General features: G+C 36.5%; 2 protein-coding genes and 1 long non-coding RNA gene across 3 annotated transcripts in view; 1 reads left to right on the top strand and 2 right to left on the bottom strand.

The window, feature by feature from the left end:
- LOC107673564 (uncharacterized) overlaps positions 1-2,756 on the bottom strand; it is a 22,651-nt gene extending 19,895 nt beyond the window's left edge. Inside the window, exon 1 of the long non-coding RNA XR_001632414.1 lies at positions 2,636-2,756. This is a non-coding gene — a long non-coding RNA (uncharacterized LOC107673564). The remainder of the gene's footprint in view (positions 1-2,635) is intronic.
- Positions 2,757-3,838: 1,082 nt separating this feature from the next.
- Positions 3,839-9,159, bottom strand: LOC107673447 (selenocysteine-specific elongation factor-like). The gene is made up of 8 exons (XM_016467046.1): positions 9,072-9,159; positions 8,773-8,980; positions 8,164-8,260; positions 7,271-7,435; positions 5,957-6,586; positions 5,221-5,377; positions 4,459-4,570; positions 3,839-3,848 (listed from the first exon to the last, which is right to left on the bottom strand). The coding sequence occupies exons 1-8, from the start codon at positions 9,157-9,159 to the stop codon at positions 3,839-3,841; spliced, it is 1,467 nt and encodes a 488-aa protein (XP_016322532.1).
- Positions 9,160-11,062: 1,903 nt separating this feature from the next.
- Positions 11,063-17,913, top strand: LOC107673590 (ruvB-like 1). Its single transcript, XM_016467225.1, has 12 exons — positions 11,063-11,219; positions 11,913-12,078; positions 12,422-12,508; positions 12,613-12,745; positions 13,230-13,381; positions 13,511-13,600; positions 14,230-14,379; positions 14,469-14,532; positions 15,182-15,380; positions 16,947-17,049; positions 17,159-17,250; positions 17,410-17,913. The coding sequence occupies exons 1-12, from the start codon at positions 11,140-11,142 to the stop codon at positions 17,567-17,569; spliced, it is 1,476 nt and encodes a 491-aa protein (XP_016322711.1). The 5' UTR covers positions 11,063-11,139; the 3' UTR covers positions 17,570-17,913.
- Positions 17,914-21,281: the final 3,368 nt, after the last annotated feature.

The raw sequence follows: 21,281 nt of genomic DNA, 5'->3' as shown, positions 1-21,281 counted from the left end.
ATGCCTCTTTCATCTTTGGGCATAAACTATAGTTATGTCTCGATTGTGTCATCTTAAAGCTGTTAAAATAAGATATTAATCATTTTATTAAGATCAACTTAAAGTGACGACCATCAGTTAATATTTAAAGTCTGTTTATGAAGTATTTACATAGACGTTCAATGTGGAAGAGCTTAAAGAGAGCACACTGAGCTTAATTGGAGCAGCAACAATTTTTAATACATTTCATGTAATATTCATTCAAATTGCAAAATAAATAATCTAGGTCATGTATTAAGTTCATACATATTTTATTATGAACAACTATTATTAACAATATCTATGAAATTATGGTTTTTCTTATTGATGTCACACTGAAGCTGTGTGATTTAGTAGTGTACCCTTTAAGCTCACCTTAAAATAATATGAAATCTTTAAAACTTACAGCAGTGTAAAACCACAGACCAGCAATAAACTGTCAATTTATAATATTATGGATGTAAAAGTACAAGCCAGTAATGCCTGTGAAGTAATATATTAGCGTAGCACACAATCTTATACAGCTAGTCAGCTAACTGTGTTCTGTAGCATCTGCGCTATGTTGCCAAATCTATCTTTTGGATCTAACTGTAATTATTTCCTACATCCAAGTTCCAGGTTATAATATGCAAAAGTCTAAACATTAATCTCTTAATTTTACAGTAAGTACTGAAACTTACCCAAAATAAAGGCTAAAACGTCTAAAAAAAAATGCACATTTAAAGGGCTCCTCTTTTGGTCAAAGTTTTCAGACAGCTTTCAAAATGGCCACCAGACAGTGTGAACACACAGAGACCCATATCTTAGTGTGCAATGATCTGATTGATTTGAAATTACCGGAGGTATGTAGTAACTAACACATCAATTGGTTAAAGGATTAGTTCACCCAAAAATGAAAATTCAGTCATTAATTACTCACCCTCATGTCGTTTCAAACCCGTAAGACCTTCGTTTATCTTCGGAACACAAATTAAGATATTTTTGATGGAATCTGAGAGCTGTCTGACCCTGCATAGACAGCAACGCAACTGAAATGTTCCCAAGTCCAGAAACGTAGCAAGGAGATCTGTAAAATAATCCACGTGACATCAGTGGTTCAACCTCAATTATACGAAGCATCAGAGAATACTTTTTGTGCACAAAGAAAACAAAAATAACGACTTTATTCAACTATTCATCTCCTCCACATCACCCTGGTGCCATTTTGGAGAATATCTGCGTCACATGGATACGCTGTTTCCGTTCAGATCAAATCACAACAACGTAGGAAACAGATCCGGCGTGACGCAGCTGACACAGAACAGCATACGTTGTTTACGTCCAGCGGATATTCTCCGAAATGGCACCAGGGTGATGCGGTGGAGACGAATTGTTGAATAAAGTTTTTTTTTTTTTGCGCACCAAAAAGTATTCTCTAATGCTTCGTATAATTGCGGATGAATCCCTGATGTCACGTGGATTATTTTACAGATCTCCTTGCTACGTTTCTGGACTTGGGAACATTTCAGTTGCGTTGCAAATTAAATATCTTAATTTTTGTTCCAAAGATGAACGAAGGTCTTACGGGTTTGAAACAACATGAGGGTGAGTAATTAATGACATAATTTTCATTTTTGGGTGAACTAACCCTTTAAGACATCAAGTATGATAATACATTTATTTTGTCTTTTTATAATCTGAGCTCAAATATGGAAGTGTGCTTAATGAGTACGTGAGCTTAATAGGTACGTTTACCCTAGCCAACCAAATTCAAGCAAATAATATATTTATATGAAATATGAATAATTTACAATAGGGTGAATTCAGGTAAATTAGGACAATTCTGGGATTGAGATGACTGGGAAAATAGTCTAAATCATCCTACTACTAGGCTACAATATAATCCACACCTAACCCTAACACAAAACTTTATGCATTTATAATATTGTAAATGTTATATTTAACTTAATATAACATGTAATATAATGACTGGTCAGGTAACAGTTGGGCAATATGAAGACAACACTTGCGAATTTGTTCATTTTCTGAACAAAACGTGAGTTGCTTGTCCGCACAAAACATGATTACTGACCTGTTGCTGTGGTGTTCTGGGTTTCTAGGGCGTTACTAGGTGGTAGCTAGTTGGTTACTTACTGTTTTAAATTGGCTACTTACTGTTTTTAAGTATAAATGGTTAATCTCTGGTAACACTAACGTTAGAAAACGTAGAAAAGTAACAGCTCACTTCAATAGGCTACGATTCACCATTTGTGGTATCCAGATGCACTGTCCGTCGCACAAATACTGAATGTGGAACGAGTAACTTACCGGAGTAACATGGAGGTAGTTTCGTTTTTTATTTATTTAAAAAGAAAAAACGTTACAAAAATAAAGAATGACTACGACTGGACTGACTCTGGGGATACTAATGCTCTCTACATGTGAGCCAGAGGTACTGCAGTGTCCACATGGACACGAAAGAGCGCGCTTTAGGAGGGACAGAAAAAACTCTGTAAGGACTGTGAGTTTAAAGAAAATAATTAAAAACGTATACACACACGAATGCCAACTGCCCGTGCAGATGAAGCCGATAATGTTAATGTTAGTGGCAAGTCAAACACCGAGCGTGACTTTATACCTCTTTGGGCTCATCTCAAGATCAGTGCAGGTCCAGGGTCAGGAAGGAGACAATCTGCAGCTTCTACCTCATGGGAGAGTTTGTTTTTATTTCCTTTTTTCTCTGTTCCCTTTTTCAGTCCGTCTTTTTCAATTTATGAATTTTAAACAGGCACTCTGAAAGACCTTTCTGATGAAGGACCCTGATTAGAGAGGTTAACAGATTCAAGCTGTCATATCAAAGGCTTTTACATGCATGCACTCACACACAAAATAAAAGACTGAGATTCCTATCTGAGTCACTGAAAGGAAAAGGACAGTAAAAGACTGTGTGTGTGTGTTGTGTTTAAAGATCTTGAGTCAATGTCACAAACACTGAGCAGGCCGAACATGGCATGAAAGCCATGTTGTGTTAGACTCACAGAGTTCTTATGCCTGCAGCATTAAACTGAGTGTTCCGTCTCTTTCCTGCTGTAATTAATCAGAGTAAATTGCTTAATTAATATTAATACACAGTAAAACACACACATACAATGAACTTCTGAGCCGTACAAAGGAGAAATGAGTGGTCAATCAGTCAGCAGACTGCATCAAGCAATTTTTACGGCATATATCTCCGTTCAAAAGTTTGGGGTCAGTAAAAATGAAAATTCTAAATTCAATCATTTACTCTCTCTCATGTTGTTCGAGACCTGTATTATTTTCTTTATTCTGTGCAACACTACACATTTAGAGATTCCTTATGAGGTTAAGTCAAAGCTGAGTAGTCAAAGGTTCCATACAAACATAAAAAAAACTTTAATGTCAGTTAGCTCAACACATCTTCCTTTTAGAGTACTGTGATGCTGTAAATTAGTCCATGACAGCACATTTGCTAGTCAAAGAAAGTGCGTAAGCGAATGAGTGATAGACAGTTACCTATGTATGCACTTCTTAAAAAAAAGTCCAGTTAATGGCAATTATAATGAAAAACAAATAAAGGCTTTGTTTTTACCTGTGGTGTCAGGTACAAACAGGAAGTATAACAACACAGATGGCATTTAATATTTTAGTACAGGTGCTATTTGTATACTCGCATATTAAGAAAGAATTTGCCTACAGATTCCCCGAAGTTGCCACAACGTAACTGGAATAGATATTCAAATCTTTGAAGCAAATCAATGAACAATGATAAGACCTACTGTGGCCCTTATTAAGGTTATTTGTTTTTGTTTTTTAACCACTCTCATCTGCATCTGCACAAAAAACAAACAAACATACATACATACATAAACAGTGGAACAAAAATATGGAAAAAAGTATATTTATAAATGTAGAGTAACTGACGGTGGGGTGTGTGGAAACACATTTTGCCCATGATTTGCCAACAGAAATATTTGCCTATACTCACAATGTGTTTTGCCCTAAAGCAACGTCCCAACCACTCTTGATACGGCAAACTCAAAGATACAAACACTTTTTCACACTCTTGCAAACAAAATGTAAATCACAAAATACAGTGCACTGCAACTACAGCAGTTTAGCTAATAGAGTTGTTTTACTAGCAGTCATATAACAGAATGTAAAGGAATGATCTTTTCTTTTTTGTTGATTTTTATTATTCCACATCTGAAGGAATAATACAAATGCAAAGTAACAGAATAGAAACTCTGCACACAAGAAAACAAGTACAAGACATTTCTGTTCCATATCCCAGACTTTAGTAGTATATGCTCAGTGTGTGTTATTTCTGTCCCTTTCCTGTCAGCATTTATTAGTAATGATTGGACTGATGGTCAGGACTGTACCATCTTTTTTTGGGGATCATATATATAGCGTTTGAAGTTCAAATGTATGGTGACTTGCTGAGCGTCGGGCTTAGTTTCCTCCGATTTGGAGGATTCATTTTTGGCCCCACCCTTCCCCTTCTTCTTAGAGGAAGAGGATAGAAGCTGCTTGGTTTCTTCTTTCAGCCCCTCTAACAGAAGAGAAATAAAGAACAGGCATTTATGGACAATGCACATACAATGTTACAAGACAGAATGTATCTCTCATGTTTTGGCCGGATACAATTATCATATGATCATTTGTGTTTTAAACAGAAACTAACTGCTGAATTAATCAAAATTTCATGGCAAAACTATTTAAAATCTAGACTGACAGTCTTTTTCTCAATCTAGACAATAATTTGAACTATCGTATACTAAAAATTGCTAAACATCTTTAGTTGTGTGGCTATGATTACATTTGTTCTACTCCATTTCATTGGGCCTGAATAGAGGGGTGTGCTGTAATGTGTGTGTGTGTGTGTGTGTGTGTGTGTGTGTGTGTGTGTGTGTGTGTGTATTTGTGTGGCTGAGGTCTACCTACACAAGAGAGCCTTAAGGGTCAGGAAAAGGATGTGAGTTTTTCTTTTCTTTTGCACGTATATTTAAGATACAGCGTGCATTTTTGGTGTGTGTAACTTTATATGAGAGTAACTTTTATATGCTGTCTTTGAATGAATGAATGAGTGTACGGATGTATGGAATATGGAAGTCACCTGACAAGAAACTTAGAGGAAGGAGGTAAAAAGGGGCCAAGAAAAAGTAAAGGAGAGTAAAAGAGAGTGGATTTGTCTTTGCTTACCTGGTATTCTGATTTTGATTTTGCCACTTTGGCCGAAGCCACCTTCAATTGATCCCGTTTCTCCTGTTGACAGCGTAACTTTTAAACCCACAAACAGCTGAAGGTTTGTCTCCTTCTTAAACAGGTTTCGACCAATCACAGTGTAGTCATCTATCACCTGACAAAAGATAAACAAAATTGGTCATGTATATTATGAATATTATAATGCAAATTCAAAAAGTTTGAGCTTGGTAAGATTTTTTCTTATATTCATTTTTATTTGTTTATTTAAAATAAATTTCTTATGTTCACCAAGGCTGCATTTATTTGATTAAAAAACAGTAAAAACTAAAAATAAATAAATAAAAAAATAATTTTTTTTTATACATTTTAAAATGTATTTTATTATTGTGATAACAAAGCTAAATTACTCCAGTCTCCAGTGTCACATGATCCTTCTGAAATCATTCTAATATGCTGATTTGGAGCTCAAGAAACTTTTATTATCATCAGTGCTCAAAATAGTTGTGCTGCCTAATATTTTTGTGGAACCCATAAAACATTTTTCTGGATTATCCGATGACTAGAAAGTAAAAAATGAAAAGCATTTATTTGTAATAGAAATCTTTTGTAGCATTATAAAAGATGTCCTCTCTGTGACTTTTAATCAATTTAATTCTTGCTGAATGAATATTAATTTTAAAAATATCTTCCTGACCCCAAACTTTTGAATGGAAGTGTAAATATTTATAGTCACCCGTTCCACTGCTCCTTCTTTCTGCTTGTCTTTGCTGATTTTGAGCCGAGGCAGTGCTGTCTCTATGTAGTTTTTGTCCTCAAAGCCTTCCAGAAGCTTTCCATGAAAGGCAAGCCTGCATGCGTTACCATGGATATCAGAGTCCAGTCGTGACCCAATCACTAAGCAAAGTGGTGGACATGTGACCGGTCGTTCAAACTCAAGTAAAGCCCTTTGCTGTGGTTCCCCTCTCCCATCTTCTGCCTGACATGTCAAATACTCATCTAAGTGGTGAAACTCCCAATCAAATGAGAAAGATTTTGCATTTTGCTCTGGAGAGGTGGGGTTACAGTCTCCATCTTCACTGGCAAGAAGCACTCGATTGAAAAATGAAATACGTGCCATAACAGTTTCATGTCCAACAGTGATGTGAAACTTTGCATGGCTGGTAAGTGCTCCGCGATAGTATTCAATCTTTTGGACGGATATAACAGCAGCATAAAGAGTCAGCAATGAGCCTGGTGTGCATACTACACCCCGTTCTAACAGTTTTGGATCAAACTGTGTCACACACACGCCGACCCGATCCCCTTGCATAGCACTAGGAACTGGCTTACGAAATATCTGCACAGATTTGACCTTGCGAGTCACCTGAGGAATCAAAAAAGATCATGTAAGGAGCTGATCATGTCAGTACACAATGTCGCCATATATTTGTTCAACTATTATGGTGAAACTGATCATTTGGAAACAGTCTTTCTTAATGCATTTTGTGCAGTTTGCATGTGTATATACAGTCATGTTCAAAAGTTTAGGGACTGTGAGATATTTACGTTTTTTTAAAGACATCTCTTAGGCTGTATTTATTTAATTAAGAATATGGTAAAACAGTAGTGTTGTGAAATATTATTACAATGTAAAATAACTGTTTTCTATTGTAATATATTTTGAAATGTTATGTATTCCAGTGATGGCAAAGCTGAATTTTCAGTCATTACTCCAGTCTTCAGTGTCACATGATCCTTCCCGAAATCATTTTTAATATGCTGATTTGGCACTCAAGACACATTTGTTATTATTATCAATATTGAAAAGAGTTGTGCCACTATTTGCCCATTTTTGTGTAAATGGTGGTATTATGAATAGTAAGTTCAAAAGAACAGCATTTATTTGAAATGGAAATCTTTTCTAACATTATAAACGTATATTTACTGTCACCTTTGATCAATTCAATGCAATGCAAAAGTACATTTCCTTAAAAAAAAAATCTTACTCACCCTTAGCTTTTGAACAGTAGTGTATATATTGTAGTGCTATGTAGATATATGCAAGTACCTTTAATGCTGGTATCTCTACATTATCACTGACACTGAGTGACCCTTGTAGGATGGTGCCGGTAATGACTGTTCCTTGGCCACGGATGGAGAAGCAGTGATCTACAGCCATCAGAAGAGAACCTGATGGATCTCTACGAGGAAAGAAGGCTTGGGCCTTCAATAACTGAACACAAAGAGAGACACCTTTAAAACATGATCCACACCTTTCAAAATACAGTAATGTCCAAAAATGTTAGACCTAAAACTACCCTTTTGCTTTAATGACAACATTCACTTAAGCTAGTATACACTCCACAAGTTTATGTGCAAAACCTGATCTACATTACCCAGGATTTAATAATCCTCCATTGTATGTATTAATGAAAAGAAGGAAATCTTTTGGAATGATCTTTTGTATGAATGAATGATTGAATGATGCATTTATATTAGCACTTTATTGTGTATTGTTGTACACCCAAAGCACTTTACAATCATGTGGGGGGGTCTCTCCTCAACCACCACCAGTGTGCAGCATCCACTTGGATGATGCGACGGCAGCCACAGGACAACGGCGCCAGTGCGCTCACCACACACCAGCTACAGGTGGAGAGGAGAGAAAGTCATAGAGCCAATCAAGTGGATGGGGATTATTAGGAGGCCATGATTGACAAAGGGCAGGGGGGCAATTTGGCCAGGACACATTGTATGGTCAATGTCACAAATTTGCCTAAATTTGATTTAGTGTCCTACATATATTACTTCTTTGACATCATAACTGTTCTTTATTTAGGCATTTTCAAAGTCCTAAAATGTTATGCTCGTTTCCATATTTATAAAAATATACAATTTAAAAGTGGTCTCAGATTTTTGAACCTTGATTCTGTGCTACTGACAGCACACCCACTAACTCACATCTATGAGTTCAGTTATTCCTTGTGGCTCGTCTGTTTCTGGGGCCTCAGGACCACCTGGCTTTGCTGCCACAGCAATAATAGGGCAGCCTTTAAATCTGACAAGCAAAGAGTCAAGTCAATTTCTTTTGTATAGCACAATAAACATTGTTTCAAAGCATTTTTATAGAAACTCATGATGGTAATGTTTATAACATCTTATGTGACATAGGTTACATTTTGCGACAGTATAAACAATTAAGCAGTTTAGATTAGTTATATACGCTCACACTGTAAAACAAATCTGTGAAATTTACTTTAAAAAAAAAACAGCAGCTGCTGCGAGAACTTAAGTTTAAAAAAGGTAGCAATTGACATTTTTTCCACTGTAAATTATAAGATGACTTGTTCTTTTTCACTTCCAAAAACTGTAAATTTAACAGTATTGAGATGTCGCATTAGATTTATTGCAGTTTTTCACCATATACCTCCTGGTTAACCAGTTAACGGGTTTTACCGTAGCATTTGTAGTCTTTTAGCATTAAAATTACAATCATTTTTTACAGTCTGAACACATGGCAAAATGTGTAATATGTATAATATACAGGTAAACGTGCTTTACAGTGTCTACCTTGTGTTCTCAAGAGTTTTGTGCATCCTCTTGGTCATTTTGTCAATAGCCGCCTGTCTCTTGTCATTAGGCAACAGGTCTGTTTTGTTGAGGATGACGATCATATGGGAGCAGGTGAGCTGACCAATCAAAAGGCACTCTGCTGTTTGTGTCTGCATACCTTTCACAACGTCAACCACCAACATCATCAGATCAATGATCTGAGCACCTGAATGCAAGTATACAGATGAGAGTAAAACATACAGCTTCAACAATGACAAACATGTCAAAGTACAGTCATCACTGCTAGACAGTATTACAGAAAAAGAGACAGAGAATAAGAGAAGTAGGAGACTGGGCTATTGCCTTTCCTTTCCCTCTTTTTCTCTTCCTCTCTCTGGCACTCATTCTTTCCTGAGATCCCCTCTGGGGGGAGAGAGGAAGTCAAGCTGGAACCCCGAACAGCCCCTTTCCGCCTTAATCAACCACATGTGCCATAAATGCACACACACACACACCAATGCCATCAATGCAATTACACTAGACATTCCCACTACACTGAGTGTTCTGTGGGTTTGTTTGGTCCTGAATGTTAACAAAAACCCTCTAGACATGGTTTCTCATCATCTATTTCTTCATACATCCCTCCATGAAAATAATACCTATGAGACTGTGTATGCAAGAAAACAAGCCATCTGAGCTTTTAGTATAGAGGAATATCGATGTATTGCATGTAGCCTATTGTGCCCATAATAACTACCTATTAAGTTAAAGGGGTCATATGATGCGATTTCAAGTTTTCTTTTACACGTCTTTTTGCCATGTGTCTTTTATCTTTAATGATTTCTATAAAGAGAATATAAGAATAACTTTTAGATTGTTATTAATATTCAATATTTATATTAATATTAACATTTACTGAACTGAAATGTAGGATTACTTAATTATCCATGCATCATTGTTTAGAAAAATATATTTTTTTGAGGAACTAACGCATCTTAATCATCATTGTATTGCATTACATTTTATGTTTTGCCCCCACAATTAAGACTACCGAGCTTTGATCATAAAACAAAGCGTACAATATCATCTTACTAAAGACATACTATTGAGAGATGTATTTATATGCATTTTAAGTGAGCGATCTGTTATAGCCTACTGTAATAAAAATATAATTAATTTGCATTATATCAGAATTTCATCTTACTTTTTGGCCACATAAATAACAACATCTGCATCAAACTGCATATATTTGCTCAGTTTGGGCCTGAATAAAACTGATGTGTTTTTTCATCTTTGAGTGTGTGCACCATATGTGACCCTGGATCACAAAACCAGTCTTAAGTTGCACGGGTATATTTGTAGCAATAGCCAAAAATACATTGTATGGGTCAAAATTATCCATTTTTCTTTTATGCCAAAAATCATTAGGATATTAAGTAAAAATATCTTCAGTTCCATGAAGATATTTTGTAACTTTCCTACTATAAATATATCAAAACTTCATTTTTGATTAGTAACATGCATTGCTAAGGACTTCATCTGGACAACTTTAAAGGCGATTTTCTCAATATTTAGATTTTTTTTGCACCCTCGGGTCCCAGATTTTCAAATAGTTGTATCTCGGCCAAATATTGTCCTATTCTAACAAACCATACATCAATGGAAAGCTTATTTACTCAATTTAAAAAAATTGACACTTAAGGCTGGTTTTGTGGTCCAGGGTCACATATTCTCCATATTCATTTTATACTATATGAGACATATAATAGATAAAAACCTGATGTATCAAATATGATACAAACATAAAGCACATATGCACATTTGTAAGATTTTCTTTTATATTTTGTATAAATGTTCAACTTTTATCATACGTCAGTCTTTACAGGGTTAATATGACCTCTTCAAATACTACACACACACACCACCTACTGATCAAAAGTGGTAATGCTTGACAGTTTAAAATGCACTGACAGGTTGCTATTCTTGAACTAGTTTATTATAACACTCATAATTGGAATTAAAAGATGTTACTAGTGCGTAGTGAATTATATGAAATATATACATTGATTCACGCAAGCACCACAGTTTGCCACAGTGGATTTAATCAAACCTACTAATAAAAAACAACTAATTTACCGACTTACCCCCAATAATAGTGCGTATGAGAGAGGCATGTCCCGGGCAGTCCACCAGTGTGAACTGCAGACTGTCGTATTGTCTTTCCCCGCAGGACTCTTTCAGGTGCTCCGGTAACGGCACCGTAAACGCACTAAAGCCGAGATCCAGCGTGATGCCTCGTTCCTTGGACTGCGGGTTCTTGTCGAAGGCTGCGGTGGATGCGGTGCTGCTCAGCGCACGGGCGAGAGACGTTTTCCCGCTGTCCACATGGCCGAGGACACCGACGTTAAAGTTCAGAGTTTTAGGAGGACTGAGATCTGCCATCACTGGAGCAGCACGACTGTTGGGTAACAGAATATATGCGCAGACTTTGAATTGCTGACAGCAACAACGCTGCTGGTTCAAACCAACAAGCTCAATATTAAACTGTCAGTTAACCAAGTGTCTCTTATTTGGGTGGAATTCAGTAATATGCGCTTATTCGTTTTGATATGAGAGATTAAATTACATGCTAAATATTTCTGCTCTTACTGTATTCAGCAAACGTTTCTGAAATTTGACAGTTGTTCTTCCTGTGCTGCAACAAAACAATCCCTGATATAACAACAACTCATCTCATGGGTTCCTCTTCACAGCATTTGTTTCAGAAAAGAAACATGCTTCATGGGTCAAATAATTTATTAACAAGTAAAAATATTTAAATTATTTACAGCACAATTGGAAGTATATTTACACTTCATACGGAAGAAAATGTTTGTGGAACCCACAGCGGTCGTCTTTGTTCCAGTACAACACTTTAAATGGCACACAAACGGAAAATATGGGCGTATTCACAATGATCAGACGGACAACACCGATATCCAATGATTAAACAGAGATTCCACAAATTGACCAATCGTTGCAAAGAACGACTAAAAAACGTTTCCAGGGCGGTACTTCCTCAAATCGCCTTGGTTACCCACATGGAAACGCGGGTCTCTTGTGTTTGATTTCAACGGCCTTTCGTGTAATAGGCTTGAGGTTATTTTTCTCATTTTTAGAGTGTTTAATGAACTAACAAGAAACATGAAGATCGAAGAGGTAAAAAGCACAACAAAGACGCAGCGCATCGCTTCTCACAGCCATGTAAAGGGTCTCGGGCTGGACGAGGCCGGGAATGCTAAACAGTCCGCGTCAGGACTAGTGGGGCAGGAGACAGCAAGAGAGGTAGAGATCCATTTCATGTTTTGCCAGTTTGTTAATAAATGCAGAATGATTACAGTGAATATTATAGGACCATTTGTATTTACCTAATTGTTTGTGAAGAACGAATACAAAATATCTAATAAAAGATATGTGTCAGGATTCACCAAGAGTACGTTATATTACTGTGGTTATCACAGATCCTGGTTTTGGAGACTTTAAATATTTAAATATTTTCTGTAGTTTAGCCACTTTATATTATTATAGTATTCGTTTATAAAGAACATCATGTTGCTGAAAAAAACATGTTGCATTTAAAGAAAATGGTAAATATAAACATTTCCTATATTCTTACCTTTTTTATTAGGCTTGTGGCATCATCGTAGAGCTGATTCGTTTAAAAAAGATGGCTGGCAGAGCCGTTTTACTGGCCGGACCACCTGGAACAGGCAAGGTAAGGACCGACAAGCTTTATTGTATCAGTTATTGTAAATAGTTTCAGAGATGTCCTTTGTGAAAGTGTTTATGGTTTGATAATTGAATTTCTGTACCCTGCAGACTGCTCTGGCACTAGCCATGGCTCAGGAATTGGGAAATAAAGTGCCATTCTGTCCTATGGTGGGCAGTGAAGTGTATTCAACAGAAATCAAGAAGACTGAGGTGCTGATGGAGAACTTCAGAAGAGCAATCGGTGAGCACTCACGCAAAGAACCCATGTCTGTGCACCATGACCTGTAAAAATGCTATACGATTGTGAACGTTTATTCATTTTTTAAGAGATATGTTTAGTAATAAAAGTAAAAATGTGATTAGAAACCGTGAAAAAACATATTCTAATACATTTGGACTTGTCCTTCTACTAGATAGTAAATAACTCCCCATGCACACACACACACACACACACTGTAGCCTGATATTAGACCACCAATATGACTCAAACAGTGTCGACAGTGTGATCAAGTGAGATATGCATGCATGCATGCACACATTATTACAGTGCTGACAGAAAAATACAGAAAAAAACACACAGGTGAATAGATTCACTAGAATTTAATTTATAATGAATTCTGTAGGTTTTTAAAAGCGTATTGGTAGATCCGCTAATATTATATATCTTAGCAGTTATGGTTTCTGTACATTCTCGTACCTAAAATTCTTCTGTTTTGATTGTGCAGGTCTGCGTATCAAGGAGACTAAAGAGGTGTATGAGGGAGAGGTCACTGAACTGACTCCTTCTGAGACGGAGAACCCAATGGGAGGCTACGGCAAAACTGTCAGTCATGTCATTATCGGTTTGAAGACCGCAAAAGGCACCAAACAGTTGAAGGTAAGGAAGTGAAAGCGCTTTTTTCACTTCCATACTTATATTTCAAAGATAAGGAGCTGAATGGAAGCTGATTTTGTGTCTGTTTGAAGTTAAAAGTTTTATCTCATAGCATTTGTTATGCTCATGCAGCTGGATCCTAGTATCTATGAAAGTCTGCAGAAGGAGAGAGTGGAGGTCGGTGATGTTATCTACATCGAAGCGAACAGTGGGGCAGTCAAGGTAAGGACGGATTTGCTTAACCATTCTCTCTCCTGCCTATATCTGCTGTTGGCGTGTTGAAGTAATCTTTTGTCAGTGCAGGTGGGCAGGTAGTCTGGCAGTGGTATAAAGGACAAGATTGTCTTTCCTATTTTTGACAGAAATTAATACTTTTATTAAGCAAGAATGTATTAATTTGATCAAAAGTGACAGTTAAGACATTCATTATGTTACAAAATATATTAATATTACAAATATAATATAATGTTACAAATTCTGTTCTTTTGAACTTTATATTTTTTAAAGGACTATGGAAAAAAACAACAATTTGCACAAAAATATTAAGCAGCACAACTGTTTGCAGGAATAAACTTAATGTTTAAAATATATTCAAATAGAAGACATTTTTTAACTGTCACTGTTTCTTTTTTATTTGATTGTATTTTTGATCAAGTAAATGCAGATTTGGTCAGCGTAATAGATTTCTTTCAAAAACATTTTGAACAGTGGTGTACACATACACTTGCACTTCACATAAAGTACAATACGCTTCTCTTGAAAATAAACTGACTCCATTTAATGGTCCCAAAATCTCTCAAGGCTTTTATCAAGTTCATTCATAATCTGTCTTTCTGTTTTTTGGTCTGCAGAGGCAGGGACGATGTGACACATTTGCAACAGAGTTCGATTTGGAGGCGGAAGAGTACGTACCTCTACCGAAAGGCGATGTACACAAAAAGAAAGAGATTATTCAGGATGTTACACTTCATGACCTGGATGTTGCTAATGCAAGACCTCAGGTACTGTATGTGCACACAAACATCACGCTTTCCAGCATTTCAAGTGGACCTCCATAATGCTAATCATATGAGCATACTGTGTTTTCCAGGGAGGCCAGGACATACTTTCTATGATGGGTCAACTGATGAAACCCAAAAAGACAGAAATCACAGGTAACAGTTTATATACTGATAACCATAACAGGATTTTTAACGAAGCCATGTTTAAAGGGGTCATATGATGTTGCTAAAAAGAACATTATTTTGTGTATTTGGTGTAATGAAATGTGTTTATGTGGTTTAAGGTTAAAAAACACATTATTTACCGATAACAGAAAAAATGAGCATTTATCGGCCGATACCGATATGGTGGCCGATATATCGTGCATCCCTAATGAAAACGTACTTACGTGAGTCAGAACTGCCAGCATTTTAGCCTAACATTACTCACCCAGGATCAGTAAACAGTCCGATCCGACGAATGAGCGGCAACCACGTGACGGACCCCGGGCTGGATACATACAGTGAGACTAAAAGTTACGCCTTCTTTCTTTGCGTGAACATTTGGGCGGCGTTATGCAAATCTTCCCACATAGTGAGGTAGATATGTGGGGGCGTGTTAGAACAAGCCGTTTTAGGTAGGTGTGGCTGACTCTGAACTTTTATAAAGAATATCTCTTTGGATTTGAGACTTTAGTCTTTGCAACTTTACAGATCTTCTTTATGCACCAAGAGCTTGTAACACTCCAAAGAGAAAGGAAAAATTTAAATTGCATCATATGACCCCTTTAACTATCTTTTTTTGTGTGTATTCTGTATGCAGATAAACTGCGAGGGGAGATCAATAAGGTGGTGAACAAGTACATTGATCAGGGTGTGGCAGAGCTGGTTCCTGGTGTTCTGTTCATTGATGAAGTTCACATGCTGGACATTGAGTGTTTTACCTACCTGCACCGAGCACTGGAGAGCTCCATTGCTCCCATCGTAGTGTTTGCATCCAATAGAGGAAACTGCCTCATCAGGTGTGTGTTTGATACAGTGGGAAACGTAGTAAATTAACTTAGCTTTGTCGCAATTTTATATTTAGTATAATTGTAGGATATTTTGGTAACAATTTTACAGGTTCAATTAGTTAACATGGTTAATGCTAGTTAATAGAAATACAGCTGGTCATTGTTAGTGCTTAAATAATAGGAACAGTGTTTGATTTTAATGTTAATGTTAAAATTAAGAATAACAAATGCTTTTTTTCATATGTTAGTTCATGTTAAAGGAGACATATTATGCCCCTTTTTACAATATGTAATATAAGTCTCTGGTGTCTCCAGAATATGTCTGTGAAGTTTCAGCTCAAAATACCGCACAGATCATTTATTATATAATTTTGAAAATGCCTATTTTGAGTGGAAGCAGAAACATGCTGTTTTTCGTGCCTGTCTCTTTAAATGCAAATGAGCTGCTATTTTACTGCTAAATTACAGCTCGTACCTGCTAAAAACATATGTTTTGTTTTCTGATTATCATGTTTATCGTGCTGAAATCATGCGTTTTAAACCATATTAGTTTAAACTTCTGAAATATGGTTTTCTGAGTGCACACGGACAGAAAGCAGCTGTCACAGCATGTGAGTACTAAAGTTCTCATTCACACACAAGTTTAAACACACAAGTTACAAAAACAGTCGGTTATGTCTGTGAAGCTAAACAGCTGGGAAATAAATCGCATGTTTATTTTAGATTTAAATAGTGTTCTGTGCTCGTCTGTGCAGCCAAAGACAGAACAGTTAGCATGTTTTGCTCAAACTTTCGCCATGGCATTGGAACTGGTACACTGCTGTCGCTTGCGAAATCAAAATGACGGCGCCGTGGGTGGAAACGTCTCCTCTGAGGCTGGGACTCTAAATAGTGTTTTGTGCTCGTCTGTGCAGCCAAAGACAGAACAGTTAGCATGTTTTGCTCAAACCTTCGCCATGGCATTGGAACTGGTACACTGCTGTCGCTTGCGAAATCAAAATGACGGCGCCGTGGGTGGAAACTTACAGATTAAGGGACGGTAATATTATAATGAGATCCCTTTGCCACGTCACCAAGGGAGCCAAATCAGACGCGCTCGTTTTTTCAGACGCTTGCAGAAAAAGGCTTACCAAAACAAAGTTACTGGGTTAATCTTTTTCACGTTTCCTTGGTTGGTAGATGCACCGGGGACCTGATTATAGCACTTAAAACCTGGAAAAGTCAGATTTTCATGATATGTCACCTTTAACTAATGTAGTTAACTAATGTTAACAAATGGAAACTTTTTGTAAAGTGTTAAACATTTTTGTTCATTGTTAATTTGTGGTAATTCATAATGTATTTGTACAAATTAACATTATTCTAGATTAATAAATGTTGTAATATTATTGTTAATTGTTAGTTCATCATATCCAGTTCATTAACTAATGTTTGTGAATATGAGCATATCTGATTCTATTTGAATGAACCTAACCAATATTGGAATTAATTTGAAGTTTGCTGTGACCAGCTGTTAGAGTGATCCAGTGATTTGATTGGTTGTACAGTTTACAGTTATGCATAATGATGTTTTAGGGGGACTGAAGACATCAGCTCTCCTCACGGTATTCCACTGGATCTGCTGGATCGAGTCATGATTATCAGAACTATGCTGTACACTCCTCAAGAAATGAAACAGGTGTGCATAAACTTTTGCATCAAAACAAGTTGCTACTTACATCTTTTATGACATTCTGAAAGATGAAGTAGACATTACATGCTGTTGTTTAATTTGCATGTTGCTATAGATCATAAAGATCCGAGCTCAGACTGAAGGAATCAACATCAGCGAGGAGGCTTTATCTCATCTTGGCGACATCGGTACCAAGACTACACTCAGGTAACACTGATTACTACATTTTTAAAAACATATCCTATTGATTTAGATTTGTCATAATTATTTATGTCTTGCTAATGGCATTCTCAGTTATTCATTATCATGAATTTATCATTTCTGCGATTTGGTTATTTTGGCTAATGTGTGTTTGTGTGAATGCAGATATGCAGCGCAGCTGCTAACCCCTGCCAGTCTGCTGGCACGAGTTCAGGGGAGGGAAGTAGTCGAAAAGGAACAAGTAGAAGAAATTAATGAACTCTTCTATGATGCAAAGTCTTCTGCAAAAATCCTGCAAGATCAGCACACCAAATTTATGAAATAACTCCAGCACTCTCGCTCACATTCTTTGTACGGTCTGCTTTAGTTTGCTTTACTGGTTTAGTTCACATTTGTCATGACATTATATCAGTATGACAGCTGTTTTAAGCTAGTTCAACATCAGTGCATGGCTAATGTATTGTTCTACCTAATTTTGTCAGTTGTTAGTCAGAAGAACAGGAAAGAAAACATTCTCTCCATAATTAACATGCTTAGACAACCTAATTTCTTTAGTTTCATCCCACACTTTTTGTTATTCTTCTGTAGGGTAAGTTTTCCATTGTCCTGTCTGCTGTTCAATTTTTTGTTTTGAAAATAAATATTTTTTTGATAGTAATGTGAAATAAAAATGGGACCTTTTTAATGACATATTTCATTTTCACACAAAAACGAATGCTTCTTTTCAATTTAAAACTAAACCAACAAATTATGTATTCATGTATTTATTTATTTTCCATAAAAACTTAAAACTAGCATTGTGGGATATTTAAGGAAAAAAAAAAGTATTATTCAGTTTTAATTGTTTACAGCCTTTTTTAATTCAGGAAAAAAGTTAAGAAATATTAAAAAGTACATTGAGGTACATAAGATCAGTCTAACTATTAATATCGTTTAGCTGTGCTGTTGAATGGTTACAGTGTTCATACAAAAACTTCAGTTGTTTTCTATGTTAATGCTTTAGATTCATTTATAAATACATGTTTTAGCTGTATGATTTAGTGAAATAATGGTTCCATAGTGTTACTTTTTCTTGCTGGGTTTGTTAAAGGCAGTCTCAGATCCTGAGCGAGCTTTGCTGAAGATGGATGGCGCGACCTTCCCAGCTCGTTCTAACAGCAGAGACAGAAAGAAAAGAATCAGAACACACAAAAATACAAGCTACATAATCCGACACTTTTGAATTTCAGCCACCTCAATACAAAGTGCTCCATTTATTTAAATTATATGTGCTTGAATTGACAAAATACAAACTAGATTTGAACTAAGATATAAAACATAGGTCAAATACAAATTTCACATTCTTAGTGGTGTACACAATCTTTTAATAGTCTGATAACTTACTGGTGACTTTTTTTAATTTAAGGGAACATTGATAGTATATTTATAAAATGGTGATAAATGAGTATGTAGTAAAAATGTTACAGCTGGAATCTTAAAGGCTTGAAAAAGGCTAGAACACAACAGTCAATATAAACATAAGACACGTTAGACTTAAACATCACATAATAAAAGTGATTAGTAGAAGAGTCTTCCCCTGTGTTTGTGTGTTCTGACATTGATCCTGCTACATATGGAGTGGAAATATAAAAACCAGACACAAAAGCACAGCTCTTCTTTTTTCCTCTTGGCTTAAAGTCAAAAAACAAGGACACTTGGACTCAGTGACATTTTAATATCACACACAACCTTCTAACTGAATTATTGCCGTTTCTGCTGATCAGCTGCTGCTCGACTCACCGCATTCCTGCAACACTTCAAAGGTCTTGCTCTTCACCTCTGTTCCAGACGCCAGTTTATCCCTGGCTCCAATCAAATCCTCCGCTTTTACCTCAGGCCTCTTAACTTCTTCTTCTTCACCCTGCTGAAGTGAAATAGAAAAATGAATGACAAGAATAACGTATCTTCAGTTCTTCTGTTTCATCTTCTCTTACTTGAGACATGGTGAACTCCCAAAATCAGTGAAGTCCTACAGTCTTGCTGAAGTTTCTGTTTTATACTGGTCGTATGTGCATTTATGAACACACACACACATACCCTTCCCTTGCAGAGTCCATTCCCAAATGGGCCATAATTCCTTTGGCCAAAGCATGAGTAACACTGTTCCTCCTCCCATTTAATCTCAGTCACTGTTCCTGTAGGGATATACTCATGCTTATTTAAAGATGACATCTTCGGTACTGCAATTAGTTCCAGCAGTTCAGAAATGAAAACAGTTTATGGTTTGTGCCTTGTATCTGCTTTATTCTTCATGTTGGAGTGCTTTTAGATGACTGCAAGTGCTTATTTGAACACTGTTGTGTTTGTTCTTTTGTGTGTTGCTAAGTGATTGTTTGTGAATGTTAATTTTTCTCTCTTCCGTATTCCATTGAAATGACATACTTTTTAAGCAGAGCTAAGGAATTATTTATAATGTCCTGCCATTCTTGAATCTCTCCGTCCTAATGTTTTTACTTTCTTAGTCATTTTCACTGGTTTGCAAACTCAGGAAACATTTCAGATAGCTTCATGCTAGAATCTGTTTCTATCCATGTACAAAAGTTCGAATGTTTTTCAAAGTCTCTTATGCTCACCGAGGCTGCATTTATTTGATAGAAAATGCATCAAAAACTAATAAAATATATATATTTTTATATTTAGATATGTTTTAAAATATTAAAAAATGTAATTTATGTAATCACAAAGCTGCATTTTCATTCAAAACTATTTCACTGTGATACATATTTTAAAGATTCTGATACATATTATTAAGATTCTTTGATGAATAGAAAGTTCAACAGAACAGCATTTATTTAAAGGGGTCATATGATGCTTTTTTTAGAATGTCCCAAAACCGTGCCTTGATAAGCATGCACTGACTATTTCGTCCAATTTCAAAACAAAACTCTATGAACTGCTCCACTGTGAAAGTATGGAGTTGTATGAACCACTACAATCTGTAAAGTAAACAGGAAGTGTTTGTCCGAACTCAACTGGTTTTGTGAGCGAACGCAAATGTTTTGCGAGGGAACGCAAAAGTTTTGCGAGAGAACGCAAAAGTTTTGCGAGGGAACGCAAATATCTTTGCGAGAGAACGCAAAAGTTTTGCTAGGGAACGCAAAGTTTCTCGAGGGAACACAAAAGTTTTGTGAGGGAACGCAAAGTTTCTCGAGGGAACGCAAAATTTTTGCGAGGGAACGCAAATATCTTTGCGAGAGAACGCAAAAGTTTTGCGAGGGAACGCAAATATCTTTGCGAGAGAACGCAAAAGTTTTGCGAGGGAACGCAAATATCTTTGCGAGAGAACGCAAAAGTTTTGCGAGGGAACGCAAAGTTTCTCGAGGGAACGCAAAATTTTTGCGAGAGAAGGCAAAAAAACATTTTCTCCCACCCCGAATTTTTTTCCCACATTGTTTTCGTTCAAATCAAAGCGTAAACAACGTAGACATCGTAATTGTTGAATAAAGTCGTTATTTTTGTTTTCTTTTGCGTACCATTCTGAGTGAATCCAGTGGAGGGAGGAGATGAAAAGGCACTGATGCATATGTGAGAGAGGCGTTTCCTGCACCACCCCATTGTGGGGTGTCTTGAAGATGCCAGTGTATTGTCTGTTTCTCAGGAGATCAAATTATCTGAGTTTCTTTTATCCTTACAGGCGCATTATGCAAATATTCCCACATAGTGACCTAGATATGTGGGGGCGTGTTAGAACGAGCCGTTTTAGGGGGGCGTGGCAGAGTCTTATCTTTGATAAAGAATATCTCTTTGGTTTTGAGACTTTAGTCTTTGCAACTTCAGGGATCTTATCTATTCACGAACAGCTTGTAACACTCCAAAGAGAAAGGAAAACTTGAAATCGCATCATATGACCCCTTTAAAATAGAAATCTTTTCTAATAATGTAAAAGTCTTTACTGTCACTTTTGCTCCATTTAAAAAAAAAGAAAAAACTTGCTGACCCCAAAAATTTGAACAGTAATGTATGTAAATTAAAGTTGGAAATCAGTACAGTCAGGAAAA

Source organism: Sinocyclocheilus anshuiensis, unplaced genomic scaffold (assembly GCF_001515605.1).
Source record: "Sinocyclocheilus anshuiensis isolate Anshui unplaced genomic scaffold, SAMN03320099.WGS_v1.1 scaffold44, whole genome shotgun sequence".
Classification (NCBI taxonomy): domain Eukaryota; kingdom Metazoa; phylum Chordata; class Actinopteri; order Cypriniformes; family Cyprinidae; genus Sinocyclocheilus; species Sinocyclocheilus anshuiensis.
Note: the sequence above shows the minus strand (reverse complement) of the source record. Positions and strands in the feature narration are given on the sequence as shown.